Source organism: Oncorhynchus kisutch, linkage group LG24 (genome assembly GCF_002021735.2).
Source record: "Oncorhynchus kisutch isolate 150728-3 linkage group LG24, Okis_V2, whole genome shotgun sequence".
NCBI classification, from domain to species: Eukaryota; Metazoa; Chordata; class Actinopteri; order Salmoniformes; family Salmonidae; genus Oncorhynchus; species Oncorhynchus kisutch.
In genome coordinates this window covers 7434963-7454921 of record NC_034197.2, presented here as the reverse complement: position 1 = coordinate 7454921, position 19959 = coordinate 7434963, and the positions used below count along the sequence as shown (strand labels likewise).

General features: G+C 42.8%; 1 protein-coding gene across 11 annotated transcripts in view; it reads right to left on the bottom strand.

The window, feature by feature from the left end:
• scn8aa (sodium channel, voltage gated, type VIII, alpha subunit a) overlaps positions 1 to 17190 on the bottom strand; it is a 94690-nt gene extending 77500 nt beyond the window's left edge. For 3 of the 11 annotated variants that reach the window (XM_031803800.1, XM_031803796.1, XM_031803802.1), the window contains exons 1-2: positions 16933 to 17189; positions 11118 to 11450 (exon numbers count right to left, since the gene is read on the bottom strand). In XM_031803800.1, the coding sequence (XP_031659660.1) occupies positions 11118 to 11393 (276 nt within the window). In that variant the 5' untranslated portion in view covers positions 11394 to 11450; positions 16933 to 17189. Of the gene's footprint in view, positions 1 to 11117; positions 11451 to 16932 lie in introns of all 11 variants that reach the window. The other 8 variants (XM_031803805.1, XM_031803803.1, XM_031803804.1 and 5 more) reach the window with 5 other exon arrangements.
• Between the last annotated feature and the right edge of the window lie 2769 nt (positions 17191 to 19959).

Sequence of the window (19959 nt, the reverse complement as noted above, 5' to 3'; positions counted from 1 at the left end):
GAACAGAGTGGCTGGGCGGTGGATTATAAACTGGCTCGCCTTCCCTCTACTGGCCCTGTCTGTTTTTCACATTTCATCAGAACACAATTTCTGTCTTGTGCACTGAACTTGTTTGTTACATAACTGTCAGCAGTACTAGATAGAGAGAGGGAGGTAAGTGAAACACACATATACTAGAGCACGCGGGCTCTTTAGAATATAATTTAACATAATTCTACATCATCCAATACAATAACTTCCATAGAAGTTAGCTATAGATGGGCTCTAAAAGTGTGACCATTTTGGTCGCAAACGCTCCTAAAGATTTAGCTGTAAGACCTAGAATATTTATTTGGGAGAACGATATATTACTTTTTCTTTAAACAAACGTTTTGCTGGGTAGTTGGCGTTAGCTAGCTAGCGCTAGTCGGCTGTACCTGCGCCAAATATCTGGTATTTCTCCTTCGCGATAATCTTCTTTTTAAATGGTGAGCCAACATGTTGTCAGCACTTTTGTTACCCTGATTGATCAAAACGCGTTTTCTCATGGTTCTCTATTGTCCTTCTGCAGCAGATAAGCGATTCGAGCAATTTAGTGAGCAATTTGTTTGGAACATCGAATCACAATAAAATGGCAGTATCGTCTAGCAATATGTATAGAATCGTGAGAATTGCAACATATTGGCACATAAGTATGAAGATAATCATTTGTATCATGATGTCCCTGGAAATTCCCAGCCCTAATTAGTAGAGAGAATTATGATCTATAATAGTCAGGAGCCATTTTACATTTACATCGACATACAGTGCCTTGCGAAAGTATTCGGCCCCCTTGAACTTTGCGACCTTTTGCCACATTTCAGGCTTCAAACATAAAGATATAAAACTGTATTTTTTTGTGAAGAATCAACAACAAGTGGGACACAATCATGAAGTGGAACGACATTTATTGGATATTTCAAACTTTTTTAACAAATCAAAAACTGAAAAATTGGGCGTGCAAAATTATTCAGCCCCTTTACTTTCAGTGCAGCAAACTCTCTCCAGAAGTTCAGTGAGGATCTCTGAATGATCCAATGTTGACCTAAATGACTAATGATGATAAATACAATCCACCTGTGTGTAATCAAGTCTCCGTATAAATGCACCTGCACTGTGATAGTCTCAGAGGTCCGTTAAAAGCGCAGAGAGCATCATGAAGAACAAGGAACACACCAGGCAGGTCCGAGATACTGTTGTGAAGAAGTTTAAAGCCGGATTTGGATACACAAAGATTTCCCAAGCTTTAAACATCCCAAGGAGCACTGTGCAAGCGATAATATTGAAATGGAAGGAGTATCAGACCACTGCAAATCTACCAAGACCTGGCCGTCCCTCTAAACTTTCAGCTCATACAAGGAGAAGACTGATCAGAGATGCAGCCAAGAGGCCCATGATCACTCTGGATGAACTGCAGAGATCTACAGCTGAGGTGGGAGACTCTGTCCATAGGACAACAATCAGTCGTATATTGCACAAATCTGGCCTTTATGGAAAGAGTGGCAAGAAGAAAGCCATTTCTTAAAGATATCCATAAAAAGTGTTGTTTAAAGTTTGCCACAAGCCACCTGGGAGACACACCAAACATGTGGAAGAAGGTGCTCTGGTCAGATGAAACCAAAATTGAACTTTTTGGCAACAATGCAAAACGTTATGTTTGGCGTAAAAGCAACACAGCTCATCACCCTGAACACACCATCCCCACTGTCAAACATGGTGGTGGCAGCATCATGGTTTGGGCCTGCTTTTCTTCAGCAGGGACAGGGAAGATGGTTAAAATTGATGGGAAGATGGATGGAGCCAAATACAGGACCATTCTGGAAGAAAACCTGATGGAGTCTGCAAAAGACCTGAGACTGGGACGGAGATTTGTCTTCCAACAAGACAATGATCCAAAACATAAAGCAAAATCTACAATGGAATGGTTCAAAAATAAACATATTAGAATATATATTAGAATGGCCAAGTCAAAGTCCAGACCTGAATCCAATCGAGAATCTGTGGAAAGAACTGAAAACTGCTGTTCAAAAATGCTCTCCATCCAACCTCACTGAGATCGAGCTGTTTTGCAAGGAGGAATGGGAAAACATTTCAGTCTCTCGATGTGCAAAACTGATAGAGACATACCCCAAGCGACTTACAGCTGTAATCGCAGCAAAAGGTAGCGCTACAAAGTATTAACTTAAGGGGGCTGAATAATTTTGCACGCCCAATTTTTCCGTTTTTGATTTGTTAAAAAAGTTTGAAATATCCAATAAATGTCGTTCCACTTCATGATTGTGTCCCACTTGTTGTTGATTCTTCACAAAAAAATACAGTTTTATATCTTTATGTTTGAAGCCTGAAATGTGGCAAAAGGTCGCAAAGTTCAAGGGGGCCGAATACTTTTGCAAGGCACTGTAGTTAAGACTGACGAAGGAGGGAAGTGGACAGCACTTCAACCAACATGGGACAAGGTGCAGACAAAAATCATAACATCAGAAGGTGCGACTCTCGCTCTTGTGACCTCGCCTCCATTGATTTGTACAGTTTTTCTCCATTTTCATTTAGGTAGTGTAGAAGATATCCATGATGAGAGAGGAGGATGGGACACCCTTGTCTCTTTTACAGCTACACTCTTAGAAATATCTAGCCTATATCAACATGCATGATGACAAAAACCATTTTCAAGGCCACGCTTACACTTGGAGCGGCAGGTAGCCTAGTGGTTAGAGTGTTGGACTAGTAACCAGAAGGTTGCAAGATCGAATCCCCAAGCTGACAAGGTAAAAATCTGTCGTTCTGCCCCTGAACAAGGCAGTTGTTCAGGCCGCCATTGAAATTAAGAATTTATTCTTAACTGACATGCCTAGTTAAATAAAGGTCAAATAAAAAACACACCAACAATGCAACATAATGCATCACAATGCATCACTCTTCACAAAAAACACACTGTCCACACTGCTTGTTTAAGTCAGCTAGCTAATGCATTTCTGCTGGTTTGCGTTGCCTTATTTCTTCTGCAGGAATACATTTTTGAACAATTAGAAAAGTCTGTCATCTGGAACGTCAGTGTTTCAACGAACAGTGTCTGCCATTAACCTTTTCCCAGTAGCCCTCTAAGCCATTGGGGAGAGGGAGGGAGAGTGAGGTGGACACAGAGAAGAGGGAAGAGGAGAGATGGGGGAGACAAGCAGGTACAACAACTGAACCTCAACAACTAGAGTATTCTAGAGTAATCTGCACTCAAGCACACTAAAACTTTAATGCCTTGGGGACAGGGCATTGTACAGAATAATAATAATAAAACATATACTGTATGTAGCTTTCAGGGGTTCACCAAACCCACGATTCAGTAGGTAATGTGGTTTTGAGGTCCCATTTCGGTACAGCAGGAAAATGAAATGCAATTCAAAATGTTCAGCATTCACAATTTCCATGACATTTACTGTTGTGACCAGGTTGTTATGTTGGGCCTCTCAAGTTGCCACTCTGATTCTGCGTTAATAACCATGTGGGAGATGCCAGTTGTGAAGTTGTAAATACGAGTTGGATACATTCATGGAGAAACCATTTCCTTGGTAGGTGACGTCAGAGGTCACCATGTGGGAGAAGTGGGTGCTCGGGATGATAGACGAGTTTCCCACTAGTAATCACCAGTTTTAGAGCCGTTCAAGTGGATTTTTACCAATCATTTATGGTAAATTCCCACTTCCCACTTGGTTTCGAATGCACCATGATCGTGTCTGTAGAACGGTACATCTCCCACTCTGGGGTAATGGGAATGGCTGTCACTGTTAAGTACGCACAGGGTGCTTTGGCCAATTCATTGAAAACCTATGCTTTGGTTTGTGGGTACTACCTGTTTGCTGGGTACTACCATGCACAAAGTAGATGTCCTAACCCACTTGCCAAAAGTATAGTTTGTTAACAAGAAAATAGTGTAGTGGTTGAAAAAACTCGTTTTAATGACTCCAACCTAAGCGTATGTAAACTTCCGACTTCAACTGTATATATTATTTTCTAGGCTGACCTATTATTGAGGCCCTTGAGTTTTTCTGCATTTATTCGGCTTCAGTGCGGACCGAACCAAGAACCGTGTACCGAACAGTTCGATACGAATACGTGTACCGTTACACCCCTAGTAGCTACTGTGCACAGACCAATCACGAGCCAAAAAGCAACTCCTGTACCACCAGTTTACACGATGCCATGATCATTTGTGTCATGGGTTTATAATATCTGGAATTGAATAATAATATATACAAAGTGGGTCTTACAGTAAATGTGTCGGCTACAGTATATCATGTGACTGAACAACCCCTTTATGTGGTTTAATTAAATATCTCAACTGGACAACGTGTCAGTATTTTGATATAAAAATAATTTCTTAAATATGCATAAAATATCTATACTGACAGCAAACTGTCAAAACCACCAAAGCCATCGATGACAGGAATCCTGTCCTCTAAACCAACTGAATAAGGTTAAAACTCATTGACAATGCCGAACCTGCACAGAAGCTGACTCATTCTACACAGGACAGGACCTGAGTCATGTTGCTTACTATGTTTGCTTACCTTCGGGAAAATATTCAGACCCCTTGACTTCTTCCACATTTTGTTACATTACATCCTTATTCTAAAATGTATTCAATAGTTATTTCCCCCTCAATCTACACACAATACCCCATAATGACAAAGCAAAAACAGGTTATTAGAAATTTTTGCAAAAAATAAAATAAATGGAAATAGACATAAGTATTCAGACCGTTTACTCAGTACTTTGTTGAAGCACCTTTGGCAGCGATTACAGACTTGAGTCTTGGGTATAATGCTATAATCTTGGCACATCTGTATTTGGTGAGTTTCTTCCATTCTTCTCTGCAGATCCTGTCGAGCTCTGTCAGGTTGGATGGGGAGCGTTGCTGCACAGCTATTTTCAGGTCTCTTCAGAGATGTTCGATCAGGTTCAAGTCCGGGCTCTGGCTGGTGCACTGAAGGACATTCAGAGACTTGTCCTGAAATCACTCCTGCGTTGTCTTGGCTGTGTGCTTAGGGTCATCATCCTGTTGGAAGGTGTACATTTGCCCAGTCTGAGGTCCTGAGAACTCTGGAGCAGGTTTTCATCAAGGATCTTTCTGTACATTGCTCCGTTCATACTTTCCTCAATCCTGACTAGTCTTCCTGTCACTGAAAAACATTCCAAAGCCTGATGCTGCCGCCACTATGCTTCACTGTAGAGATGGTACCAGGTTTCCTCCAGACTAGACACTTGGCATTCAGGCAAAACAGTTTAATCTTGGTTTCATCAGATCAGAGATCTTGTTTCTCATGGTCTGAGAGTCTTTAGGTGCCTTTTGGCAAACTCCAAATGGGCATTCATGTGCCTTTTACTGAGGAGTGGCTTCCGTCTGGTCACTCTACCGTAAAGGCCTGATTGGTGGAGTGTTGGTTGGTGGTTCTCCCATCTCCACAGAGGAACTTTGGAACTCTATCAGAGTGACCATCGGGTTCTTGGTCACCTTCCTGACCAAGGCCCTTCTCCCCTGATTGCTCAGTTTGGCCAGGTGGTTCCAAACTTCATCCATTTAATAATGATGGATGCCACTGTGTTCTTGGGGACCTTCAATGCTGCTGAAATGCTTTGGTACCCTTCCCCAGATCTGTGCCTCAACACAGTCCTGTCTCGGAGCTCTATGGACAATTCCTTCGACCTCATGGCTTGGTTTTTGCTCTGACATGCACTGTCAACTGTGCGACCTTATATAGACAGGTGTGTTCCAAATCATGTCCAATCAATTGAATTTACCACAGGGATGATCAATGGAAACAGGATGCACTTAAGCTCAATTTCGAGTCTCACGGCTGCTAGAATCTTGACTAGAACCAAAAAATGTGATCATATTGCTCCAGTGTACTCCAGTACTCCACTGTACTCCAGTGCTAGCCTCTCTACACTGGCTTCCTGTTAAGGCTAGGGCTGATTTCAAGGTTTTACTGCTAATCTACAAAGCATTACATGGGCTTGCTCCTACCCATCTTTCTGATTTTTGTCCTGCCGTACATGCCTACACGTACAATACAGTCACAAGACGCAGGCCTCCTTACTTGTCCCTAGAATTTCTAAGCAGACAGCTGGAGGCAGGGCTTTCTCCTATAGAGCTCAATTTTTATGGAATGGTCTGCCTATCTATGTGAGAGACAAAGACTCGGTCTCGACCTTTAAAACTCATCTCTTCAGTAGGTCCTATGATTGAGTGTAGTCTGGCCCAGGAGTGTTTAAAAATATATATTTCACCTTTTATTTAACCAGGTAGGCTAGTTGAGAACAAGTTCTCATTTGCAACTGCGACCTGGCCAAGATAAAGCAAAGCAGTGTGACACAGACAACAACACATTTACATATGGAATAAACAATAAACAAGCCAATGACACAGTAGAAAAAATAATCTATATACGGTGTGTGCAAAAGGCATGAGGAGGTAGGCAATAAATAGGCCATAGGAGCAAATAATTACAATTTAGCAGATGAACACTGGAGTGATAAATGAGCAGATGATGATGTGCAAGTAGAGATACTGGTGTGCAAAAGAGCAGAAAAGTAAATAAAACAAAAACAGTATGGGGATGAGGTAGGTAGATTGGTTGGGCTATTTACAGATGGACTATGTACAGCTGCAGCGATCGGTTAGCTGCTCAGAAAGTTGATGTTTAAAGTTGGTGTGGGAAATAAAAAGTCTCCAACTTCAGCGATTTTTGCAATTCGTTCCAGTCACTGGCAGCAGAGAACTGTAAGGAAAGGCAGCCAAATGAGGTGTTGGCTTTGGGGATGATTAGTGAGATATACCTGCTGGAACGTGTGCTACGGGTGGGTGTTGTTATCGTGACCAGTGAACTGAGATAAGGCGGAGCTTTACCTAGCATAAACTTATAGATAACCCGGAGCCAGTGGGTCTGGCGATGAATATGTAGCGAGGGCCTGCCGACTAGAGCATACAGGTCACAGTTATGGGTGGTATAAGGTGATTTGGTAACAAAACAGATGGCACTGTGATATACTGCATCCAGTTTGCTGAGTAGAGTGTTGGAAGCTATTTTGTAGATGACATCGCCGAAGTCAAGGATCGGTAGGATAGTCAGTTTTACAAGTGTAAGTTTGGCGGCGTGAGTGAAGGAGGCTTTGTTGCGAAATAGAAAGCGAAATAGAAAGCCGATTGTAGATTTGATTTTGGATTGGAGATGTTTAATATGAGTCTGGAAGGAAAGTTTACAGTCTAGCCAGACACCTAGGTACTTATAGATGTCCACATATTCTAGGCAACTGTTGAAAAGCATGCATTTGGTTTTACTAGCGTTTAAGAGCAGTTGGAGGCCACGGAAGGAGTGTTGTATGGCATTGAAGCTCGTTTGGAGGTTAGTTAGCAGTGTCCAAGGAAGGGCCAGAAGTATACAGAATGGTGTCGTCTGCATAGAGGTGGGTCAGGGAATTGCGCGCAGCAAGAGCGACATCATTGATATATATAGAGAAAAGAGTCAGCCCGATAATTGAACCTTGTGGTACCCCCGTAGAGACTGCCAGAGGTCCGGACAACATGCCCTCCGATTTGACACACTGAACTCTGTCTGCAAAGTAGTTGGTGAATCAGGCGAGGCAGTCATTAGAAAAATCAAGGCTATTGAGTCTGCCGATAAGAATACGGTGATTGACAAGAGTCGAAAGCCTTTGCCAGGTCGATGAAGACGGCTGCACAGTACTATCTTTTATTGATGGCGGTTATGATATCGTTTAGTACCTTGAACGTGGCTGAGGTGCACCCGTGACCGGCTCGGAAGCCAGATTGCACAGCGGAGAAGGTACGGTGGGGTTCGAAATGGTCAGTGATCTGTTTATTAACTTGGCTTTCGAAGACTTTAGATAGGCAGAGCAGGATGGATATAGGTCTGTAACAGTTTGGGTCTAGGGTGTCACCCCCTTTGAAGAGGGGGATGACTGCGGCAGCTTTCCAATCTTTAGGGATCTCGGACGATACCAAAGAGAGGTTGAACAGGCTGGTAATAGGGGTTGCAACAATGGCGGCAGATCATTTTAGAAAGAGAGGGTCCAGATTGTCTAGCCCAGCTGATTTGTACGGGTCCAGGTTTTGTAGCTCTTTCAGAACATCTGCTGTCTGGATTTAGGTGAAGGAGAAGCTGGGGAGGCTTGGGCGAGTAGCTGCGGGGGAGGCGGAGCTGTTGGCTGGGGTTGGAGTAGCCAGGAGGAAGGCATGGCCAGCCGTTGAGAAATGCTTCTTGACATTTTCAATTGTCATGGATTTATCAGTGGTGACCGTGTTACCTAGCCTCAGTGCAGTGGGAAGCTGGGAGGAGGAGTTCTTGTTCTCCATGGACTTTACAGTGTCCCAAAACTTTTTGGAGTTAGAGCTACAGGATGCAAATTTCTGCTTGAAAAAGCTAGCTTTTGCTTTCTTGACTGACTGCGTATATTGGTTCCTGACTTCCCTGAACAGTTGCATATCGTGGGGACTATTCGATGCTATTGCAGTCCGCCACGGGATGTTTTTGTGCTGGTCAAGGTCATTCAGATCTGGAGTAAACCAAGGGCTATATCTGTTCTTGGTTCTGAATTTCTTGAACGGGGCATGCTTATCTAAGATGGTGAGGAAATTACTTTTAAAGAATGACCAGGCATCCTCGACTGACGGGATGAGGTCAATATCCTTCCAGGATACCCGTAGCCAAGTGATCATAGGGTCCAGGGCGCAGCAATAGATGGAACCGGGAAGCCGCGGAGTAGTCGCTACTACGCTAGCACGCGGGCGACACGGCGTTTAAAGTTAGTAGCCCGGGGCTAGATGACACATCTGCTCCGATGTCCGACGGAGGCCGGTTGAAGGCACAGCGGATGGAGTATTCGTCGGCAGACCTGTCTTGGTGGTGCGACGGGGCGCCGTGTCGACTAAGGATCCAAGCCAGATGGCGAAAGAGGTATTGTAGTTGTAGTAATTTAGTTTTCTATCCGGGAGATATGCCTGGCTCACGGCTAACTGGTGCTAGCTTCGGGGCAGGGGCGTTAGCCACTATAGCCACTCGGTAGCAGCGGTGATCCGGTGCCAAGGTCCAGAGCTTGCGGCAAGGATCCGGTGGAGTAGTGTGTTATAGCCGTGTTTGGGTGGAGTCTGGGTGAACAACTGAGTAGGCTGGGAAGTGGGCCTCAGGGATAGCTTCGGTACTGGGTAACTCGGTGGGTGCTAGCTAGTTGTGAAGATCAGGAGAATGGTCCAGGGATTATGGCAGGAATCTGGCGTTGTAGTGGAGAGACAGTCCGTTACTGGTAGGCTGGCGAGTATTATCCAAGCTAAAAAAAGGGCTGGTACCTGTGCAGAAGGTAAAGGCCGCTATAGCAGTGGCTAACAATGACTAAATAGCTTGTAGCTAATTAGCTGGTTAGCTTCTGATGGCTAGATGGTTCTTGCTATAAGGTCTAGAAATGAAAAATAATAGCGGTTCCGTATCACATTGGGTGAGGCAGGTTACCGGAAGGTATAATTGAACTAAAATGGAGAAGAGATTGAAAATGAAATTTAAATCTATACAAAAAAGATGAAAAAATACAAAAGTACACGAGAGGACGAACAAAACACGTCTGCACTGCTACGCCATCTTGGATGTAGTGTGAAGGTGAACGGAAAGGCACTGGAGCAACGAACCTCCCTTGCTGTCTCTGCCTGGCCGGTTCCCCTCTCTCCACTGGGATTCTCTGCCTCAAACCCTATTTCGGGGGCTGAGTCACTGGCACTCTTCCATGCTGTCCCTAGGAGGGGTGCGTCACTTGAGTGGGTTGAGTCACTGACGTGATCTTCCTGTCCGGGTTGGCCCCCCCCCCCCCCCCCCTTGGGTTCGTGCCGTGGGGGAGATCTTCGTGGGCTATACTCTGCCTTGTCTCAAGTTGAAGATATCCCTCTAGTGTTTTGGAGGCTGTGCTTTGGCAAAGTGGGTGGAGTTATATCCTGCCTGTTTGGCCCTGTCCGGGGGTATCGTCGGACTGGGCCATAGTGTCTCCCGACCCCTCCTGTCTCAGCCTCCAGTATTTATACTGCAACATTTGTGTAGGGGGGCTAGGGTCAGTCTGTTATATCTGGAGAATTTCTCCTGTCTTATCCGGTGTCCTGTGTGAATTTAGGTATGCTCTTTCTAATTCTCTCTCTCTTTCTCTCTAATTCTCTCTTTTTCTCTCTCGCGCTCTCTTTCTCTCGGAGGACCTGAGCCCTAGGACCATGCCTCAGGACAACCTGGCCTAATGACTCCTTGCTATCCCCAGTCCACCTGGTCGTGCTGCTGCTACAGTTCCAACTGTTCTGCCTGCGGCTCTGGAACCCTGACCTGTTCACCAGACGTGCTACCTTGTCCCAGACCTGCTGTTTTAAACTCTCTAGAGACAGCAGGTGCGGTAGAGATATTCTGAATAATCGGCTATGAAAAGCCAACTGACATTTACTCCTGAGGTGCTGACCTGTTGCACCCTCTACAACCACTGTGATTATTATTATCTGACCGTGCTGGTCATATTTGAACATCTTGGCCATGTATTGTTATAATCTCCACCCGGCACAGCCAGAAGAGGACTGGCCATCCAACATAGCCTGGTTCCTCTCTATGTTTCTTCCTAGGTTCCAGCCTTTTCTAGGGAGTTTTTCCTAACCACCGTGCTTCTACACCTGCATTGCTTGCTGTTTGGGGTTTTAGGCTGGATTTCTGTACAGCACTTTGTGACATCAGCTGATGTAAGAAGGGCTTTATAAATACATTTGATTGATTGATAGCAAAAGGTCTGAATACTTATGTAAATAAGGTATGTTTTTTATACATTTGCTAAAATGTCATTAATTTCATTAATTTCATTATGGGGTGTTGTGTTGATGAGAGACAAAACAATTTAATTAATTTTAGAATAAGGCTGTAACATAACAAACTGTGGAAAAAGTCAAGGGGTCTGAATACTTTCAGAAGGCACTGTATCTTTGATGTAAGGTGTTGAGAAAAAGCAAGGGCAAGAAGGGATGTGTGTGTGTGTGCGTGTGATAGAGAAGGGGATACGGAGGAGGTGTGTTTCTCACTTACTTTCTGAGCCTGGTAAAAGGGGTCCAAATCCTCCAGTGGTGTCGCCACCATTCCACTAGGGATGTCGCCATAGATGAAGGGCAGATTCCGCCCAGCCTCCAGGTCACTGTTGGGCTTGGGTTTGTTGTCATCGTCGTCGTCACGGTGACTGCTGTCCTGCTTGGGCGGCGGTTTGTTCTTCTCCTCGTTGATCCGGAGCTCGATGTTAGCCAATGATTCCGCGGTAAAATACTTGAAGCTGTCAGGTCCTGGTGGTGCCATAAGGGGTGCAGCCATGTTTTCATCCTGCAGCTACTTGGTCGTCAAGTATTGTACCATCCACTGTAACCAGCTCTGGGGGGCCAAAGAGAGAGAGTAGAGAGGAGGAGAAAGAAGAACAATTGAGCCAAGGGAGGAGTTGAGGCCCTTGAGTTTTTGATGAATTGATCTTGAAAATAAAAGGCATAAAATATTAAATGGTTTGAATAATTTTTTTGCATTTTTTTGTAAATGTAATACATGAATTATCATAACAGCAAGATGTATCTGTATGAACTGGAAGTATTATCATTATTATTACTGAGTGTAACTCTTTTTGTGCATGCACTATGTGCCCTGGTGAAAAGTAGTGCACTATTTAGGGGATAGAGTGCCATTTTGGGTGCAGTTACTCTCTCCCTGTTTGTCTACAGTAAGGAAGAGCCTCGGAGCATGAGAAGGTATTTCTAGTTCTGTCACAGCAGAGCCATCACAGAAATGGACCAGTACAGTCTAGTCTTGACAGAAGAAGAAAATAACGGAATGTGTGTCCCAAATGTGTCCCTATTACCTATATAGTGCACTACTTTTGACCAGAATTCTATGGGCCTTAGTCCAAAGTATTGCACTATGTAGGGAATATGGTACTATTTGGTACGGGCCCCCAGACACTAACACTGAATGAGAGATAAGGGTTTTAATGTGAGATCATCAAACTAAAAATACCAACGAAAACATCAAATAATGATGCTGCTATTTTCGAAACACACTACAGATGTAGAAAGAAGGAACAAATATGAGTCAATGGCTTTCATCTATGATAGATATGACAAGTAGGCTTGATCATTGGTTGCATCTCAAATGGCACCCTAGTCACTACATATTTTACATAGCCCAATGGACCCTGGTCAAAAGATGTCCACTATACAGGAAGCAGGGTGCCATTTGTGAGGAAGCCATTAAGTGCTGTAGGTGACACCCTGTGTTTTATTAAAATATATATTTATTAAAAGATAAGTATTTTGGGGGGAGAAACTACTCAATAGCGTTTTACTCAGATTGATATATTATTTGTGCTCATTATCAATTGAAGATACTAATTGTATAATTTTTAAAAGGTGTGGTTGATTCAGGCGTGTTGAAAGCAGAGATGTGTCAACTTACTGAAAGGATTATGAATATTCAAAGGATATTATTACGATGATGAAAGGATTTGATGGGTAGCGTCTTGGAGGAGGAGCTTCATCCTGACTACCAACCCAGTATAAAACACTAATATTGTCTACATATGGCAAGCATATAATTAGAATACTTGCCATTTCATTTTATGACATTTTTAAGTTTCTCACTGTCACAATCCATGCTAACCATGCTTGGCCCAATGTAGAAAACGCAATAATATTATGGTAATAGTATAGTAGTAGTATAGAAATGTGTCATGTCATGAATCTCTGTGCCAATACAGGAAATAAGAGACCCATCTGGCAACAGACCCAGCAGACCACAACAGACTAATGGGATGTGTAACTGTAAGGAAATACCTTCCACTGACCTGTATTTCCTGCTGATTCAGAGAATACACAGACACACTATAGTACAACAGAATCTGTTTTACAACAGCAGCACAATGCATAGCCTATCATTCATAGGCTTCCCCTCGTAAAAGAGGTTTCTTACCTTTTGGGTCTTTCCCGGTTTGATTAAAGGTAAAAAATGTTTTACAATGTTTTGCCTCATAAGTGCATTCATAGGGTCATGTTTCCTAGTTTGACAATATAGACACTTACTTGACAGAGCTAAAGATGCTACATGAGATGGCTACATGAGATGCTACATGAGATTCTACATGAGATGACAAATGAGATGCTGCATGAGATTCTACATGAGATGCTACATGAGATGGCTACATGAGATGCTACATGATCATGGGATGACATCATGCTTTTAGGGCTATACTGTATTCGTAGTTTTGCCTGCAGCCAAAATGTCACCCTATTCCCTTTACATAGTGCCCTACTTTTGACTAGTACCCATAGGGCTCTTTTCAAAAGTAGTCCAGTGCCTATAAGAATCTGGTCAAAAGTAGTCCAGTGTTATAGGAATCTGGTCAAAAGTAGTCCATTGTTATAGGAATCTGGTCAAAAGTGGTCCAGCGCTTAATGGAATCTGGTCAAAAGTAGTCCAGTGCGTACAGGAATCTAGTCAAAAGTAGTCCAGCGCTTATAGGAATCTGGTCAAAAGTAGTCCAGTGCCTATAGGAATCTGGTCAAAAGTAGTCCAGTGCTTATAGGAATCTGGTCAAAAGTAGTCCAGTGCTTATAGGAATCTGGTCAAAAGTAGTCCAGTGCCTATAGGAATCTGGTCAAAAGTAGTCCAGCGCTTAATGGAATCTGGACAAAAGTAGTCCAGTGCCTATAGGAATCTGGTCAAAAGTAGTCCAGCGCTTAATGGAATCTGGACAAAAGTAGTCCAGTGCTTACAGGAATCTGGTCAAAAGTAGTGCAGAGAATAGGGTACCATTTGGGACATGTGACTCTTAAGAGAAAAGGATGAAGATACTAAGACAGTGGTCAGGGGGATGAATGAGCCAGCAGCAGCAGTCCCTCCCTTGCCTGAGAGCACACATTGAGAGCCTACACACACACGCACGCATGCGCACACACACAGAGAGAGAGAGAGCCTAATCAGAGCAAAACTCTGACACACTGTCACTACACAGCTTAATCCCACTAATAAAATACCGGAACTTTCACTTACATTGGCACTGTCTTACACAAGCTTGCTTACGGGTTCCCAAAACAGTATAACTATACCTTTGCTTTGAATTTCCTTAAGAAAGTATCAAAACAGCCCCAATTCAGTTGCAATTCAGTATATCTATTTCCCACATCATACCTCACATAATAGGATACTGTACCGTACATGACATTAGTACAGAATCATGTCGGGGCATCACATCTGTCAAAAGACCATTTCAAAGTGTCTCTAGGAGGGTACTTCTGTCCATATAGCAAAATCATGCTGTCCAGATTACAGGTATGTTAAACACATATCAGAACAAATCGCACATTTTACAAATGGTACAGTCTATAGCCTACACATTCTGTATAGGTTTATATCTAACCTCTGAATCAGATCTCTCATCAGACCCAGAAGGTCGAAGGAGGATGAGGCCCAGGCCTACATCCAAAATGGGCCTATCATTCATCATTTAGAAACCTGTAAATATCGAAACTTCCTGCTAACATATTGCAATGAATAACGTTGTATAAATCTCACGATTTCAAATTGAAAGATTCGATTCAACAAACGACAAAAATGTCAGGGTTTGTTCTCATGCTGAATGCTCGTCCACTGTAGAGATTGTATAATTGTGTTGTTTGCATTCACACAATATAACTAACTACAGGGATTGACAACATAACTAACCTTACAGCTCATGAAACACTTAGAAAATGCTAAAATCTCATACTGCAGCCGAAAATCGGAGATAAGAGAAGGAAAACTGCATTCCAATCCCTCATCTCACGCTTCTCACGGGCGCTGTCCATTTCAGCACCACAAGATCGAGCAAGGAAAGGGACTAGCGGCTGAAATATCAGGTTACAAAATAGCCGTTGTAATGCGATATCAACTTCGTCACTCGTTTTTATGTTATTGCTTTACACTCAAAAGGGATATAGATGACAGGACAAACAAGACAACAAGATTTGGGGATGCATGCAGGCCATGAGCCTATAGACATAGGCTACAGGGTAATGGCTTACTAACAAGGATATGGGCTGCAGGTGTGGTATAATCCGATAATTAAATATGTCACGTTGATAAAACAAACACTTAACTCATCAAGCGAGATCAAAAAGCACATGATGGTTGTTTAGGCTACAGCGTTTACTTACCGACTTAAATGTTACACACTGGCTGGTGTAAAATAAGGCTATGCATCAGCATAATGTGATAGCAACCATCCCTCATTCTATTCTTACTTGGACCCAATGGGACATACGAAATTAACAGTTTTTCAGTCATTTTGTTTCATCCAGTAGCGGTGCACCAGCATGTTTTATGTAACCATTTCAGACAGAGAGCACCATGCAGCTTTTCCCGTTAACGACCGTGTCTCACAGGTAAACCGGTGGCCAAATGTCCTTAGGCTACCTAAAAAGCCCTTACATAATGACCACCCCCTTTCATTTTCCAAACATACCCTAGGCTACAAATTCGGCGTCATGGTATGATGGCAATCTATATTCTGTAAAGAAGCAGGCAGGTCTCTGTGGGTTGTTGCACCACCTGCCATTATTCCTGGTAGTCGATGGCCCTATCAATTTCAGTTTATACTATTGTTTACTATATTATAAACTCAATGACACCAATCTCCCTGGCAAAGACATGCACACTAGGCCACTGTATCGTTGTTATCTAATCTAATTTTCACAGGCGCAATAGGCGAGCTATTGCTGAATGGTGTGTTTGTTCTGATGTATAAACATTAATATCAATCATTCTATCGTTGCCAATCGAATTACAAAGTCGGTTTGTAGGCTTTACATAATAAGGCATGATAAGCATCGTGCAGAGATATTGCGATGCACACGTTTAGCAGCAGCCTACCCAAAATTGCGGCCCATCAGAGCCTAGGAAACACTGCGAAATGCTGCAGTGGGTGGTTTCTATGTTATGCTCAGGTTTTTCCACGGAGAAAAAGTCCCATCTCGAACACATAGTCCTACCTTGTCGCCATCAACATCATAGACTCAATAAAAAAATATTGTTCTCCATCATTTTCTCCAATAATTCAGTGTTTCTAGGATATTCTGAGCGTTTAACACGCTGCCTAGTCCTAAAATAGGCTCCTTGAAGGAAGGAGATACAGTATGTAGGCTACCACACCCGTAAAGCCATGTCGACCACCAGGTCGATACCAGGGTATGTGTATGCAACGAAATTACAATGGTAATAAGATTCTTGCTTTGATTATATATTTTTTTAGATGAAAGGTGGATGAAAAAGAGGTGTGAAGGATAGCGGCACCGTTTGAAAGGCTCTGGTACCAACACCCCCCCCCCCCCCCCTACATGTTAGAATAGGCTAGAATAGATGGATGATTTTTTTTAATGCATGGTGGAGGAGAGAATTAGGCTATCACATTAGGCTACTGGTTCTAATCGCCATACATTGGCCCATATTTGCTGCGTGGCATAACTATCCACGAAAATAAATACAAATTTAAGCATATCATTCATTTTCGTTTGATAATCATACATTTAGATTTTTACAAAATGTAATCGTTTAGTTTTTTAAGCAGTCAAAATCGGGGACATCGTCACCTCATAATTTTTCCTATTTATCTGAACAATATTATGGTTAGCTCTGTGAAGGAAATTAGCAATATATCGATTAAGCTTAAATATAACGGGAATCTGGTTTAGGCTCTGGCAGGCAGCCTATTCAAGCAACAAAAAAATGCTGGTCAGAGAGCGGCTCTGCGACATTTTTATAAGGCTATTGACAGACTATAACCAACCGATTCGTCAAAACATGCAACCGTTTTAGAAAAAGCTAAGAATTCACCTACTTTATAAGCGTTACAAGGAACCCAGAAAGGCGTTGTTGGAGTGCAGATGTCGAAAAGATTCGGGAGAAACTGCGGTTGTCGCCATATTGTTGCTGCTATCTTCCCTCTCAGTACTTGCAGCTACCCTGGCTGCATAATTGATGACTCTCAGCAGAAATGTAAGGGAGTGTCGCCAAGTGCCTTTCACTGAAGAAATCAGTGACCACCACCATTCATCTTCGCTTAAAAATAGGCCTATGATAAACAGGTGAATTGTTATCTAACATTTGCTCAAATACCTCCACGAGATGTGAAATCGTAAAAAAAAAAGACTAGCCTATAAGACGTTCAACATAGGCACGGCAACTGAATGAGCCAAGCCATATCAGCTGAACATGGTGTGGACCACTTTTTACAGTCTTGTAAGATTTCTGATGGATAATACGCGGCTAACATGGTACATGGTGGGCAAAGTAATGAGTTGTTGGTATAGACCTACAGGAATATTTTACTAAAATGATTACATGAGAAACTTGAAATTGGGCCTAAAATTCGTTGCAAATAAGGATATGCAAAATCAGAAATTAGATTGTAGGCTATGGTAGGATAAACCTATAACATTGTTCAAGGGTATCAACATTATCCCCGTTTTTTACAAGCCTAGTAGGTTATTGACTCAAGTGACCTCTGCCTGCAGTACTAATTGAAGAGTGACCAAACGTGGAATTACGTCACAATGTCGACACTTTGAAACAATCAATGAAGGAATCAATGAATGAACCCCCGATTGGATCCACCTGTCAGTTTAGTCCATCTAGCCTACATTTCCTCACTCAAATAATGGACTTTGGGGCATTTGGAATCTTTCTATGTGCCCTGTATATAAGTGTATTGTTGTCTGAAGTTTCAGCACCGGGAAGTAAGTCGTAGACTTGTTCGCAACGAGTAGGCTAGGGTTTGCACTTGGAGCCGGCGCTAAATGATGCTTGAACGTGGCCTGAATGTGTCTCAAAGTTGCCAATACATTCCGAGGCGATGACGCGAACGCTGATTCTATTTAACTGACACATGGGAGATCTTCCCCATTTCTAATATAAATCAAAACTTGAACTGAAAATAAATGTACATGCTAAACGTCCAATATTCGGTGTTGTTAATGATCGCATGCTGACAGCGGCGGTTGGCAGACGCTCCAGGAGGGTCACGTGTTGTTGGAGGGCGTGATGCACCTGTGGTGCTTGGCCTTGGCAGGCCAGCGTGCAGGTGAAGTCGTGGCACCTCTGTGGCGGGACTATCCTCAACAACCTCTGGGTGCTCACTGCTTCACAGTCGTTCCGTGAGTAATTTACAGGCCTGCAAGAATAGGCAGTATACCGTTTAGTATATATTTTTATTAGATCAATCCTAGCCTGAATGCCAGTCTGATTGCGCTATCATTGCCAACTCCTTGTCACTCATTGTCACGCCATGTGTTTGGCTGGACAACGACAGCAATGTAGTTGGCAAGAGCACACATATATATTGGTATAGGCTAGAGGAATTACTGTAAAGCAGATAAATCCAAAAAAAGTCATAAAGGTATAATTACTTGAGATAGGTCATTGACAGTGCCACTGATACATGCAGGCTTGGCTACACCTTTCAGATTACTACTTTGTTAATTGTTTAGGCCAAATAAGACAATGCTATAACACTTTGAAATGACATTAGTGACCGACACACACATGCGGCCATTTTTCCTAGTCATTGCTCCAATGTAAAAAATCTGCGATCAAATTTCTGCTAAATTCAGTCATTTTTGTTCTTCACCCCAACTCTCTTTTCTGCTGCACCTAGACCCCATAGGATGTCCAGTCTACGCATGTTGGCAAAACTCAATGTGCTAACAGCGCTATGTTACAGAGGTCCGAACTCATGAGTTTGACCACCCCAGCTTCTCCAGTGACCTACCTCTTCTCCGTCTCTGCTCTCCACTGGAGTACACTGACTTTGTCCAGCCTGTCTGTACAGTGGAAGACGAGATGGAGGAATTCAATTTAAACCTCAACCTGTGTTTTGTCAGTAGCTGGGGCAGCACTTATTTCAAAGGATTGTGTGGGATCTATTAGGAAATTACAATACAGTGCAATATTATCTTTATTAATCAAACTGTTCCATCGGAAGCTGGTCTCCTGCACTGCTCTCAACCCCCCGTATAACACAAAGACACCCATTTGAGAGAACGACAGGATCAGCCACAGTTCAGTGCCCCTGGGTGGAGAGCAGTTTAGGGGTTAAGAGCCTTAGCCTGGGTACCAAACTGTTTGTGCCATCATGACAAGGAGTTGACATGATAGCACAACCAGATCTGGGACCAGACTATAAGAGCCTTGCTCAAGGGCACAACAGTGCTGAATGTTGAATTTAGCAGTAGATGAATACAGCATGTGTGTCTGGTCTCTCTTTAGAAAAGCCGATGGGCATACTGCAGGAAGTTGAGGAGAAGCTGATTGAGAGAAATACTTGTAATCGGATAGACTGGTACAACAGTTACATCAGGAATGGTATGATCTGTGCTGGCTCTGAGACTGGGGGGGTTGACACATGTCAGGTGAGATGGCCATCATGTGAATGTGTCCAAAATGGCACCCTATTCCCTTTATAGTGCACTCCTTTTGACCAGAGCAAATGGGAAATAGGGTGCGATTTGGCACATAAACCATTTTGAACTTTTTTTAAATAATCGCTCCCTGTGCTTACCCCATGCATTATACCTGTCTCATAACTAAGGCGTTATATGTCTGCTTATGGTGCATTATAAAAAGGGGTTAATTTATTCATTTTTTTCCCTTCATGAATTCATTATGAGAATAAAGTTGTGTTCTCCATTACAGTGCCTTCGGAAAGTAGTCAGACCACTTGACTTTGTCCACATTTTGTTACATTACCGTCTTATTCTAAAAGTGATTAAATAAAAAAATGTACACACAATACTCCATAATGAAAAGCAAAAACAGGTTTATAGAATTTGTTTCAAATTTATAAAACATAGAAAACAGAAATACATTA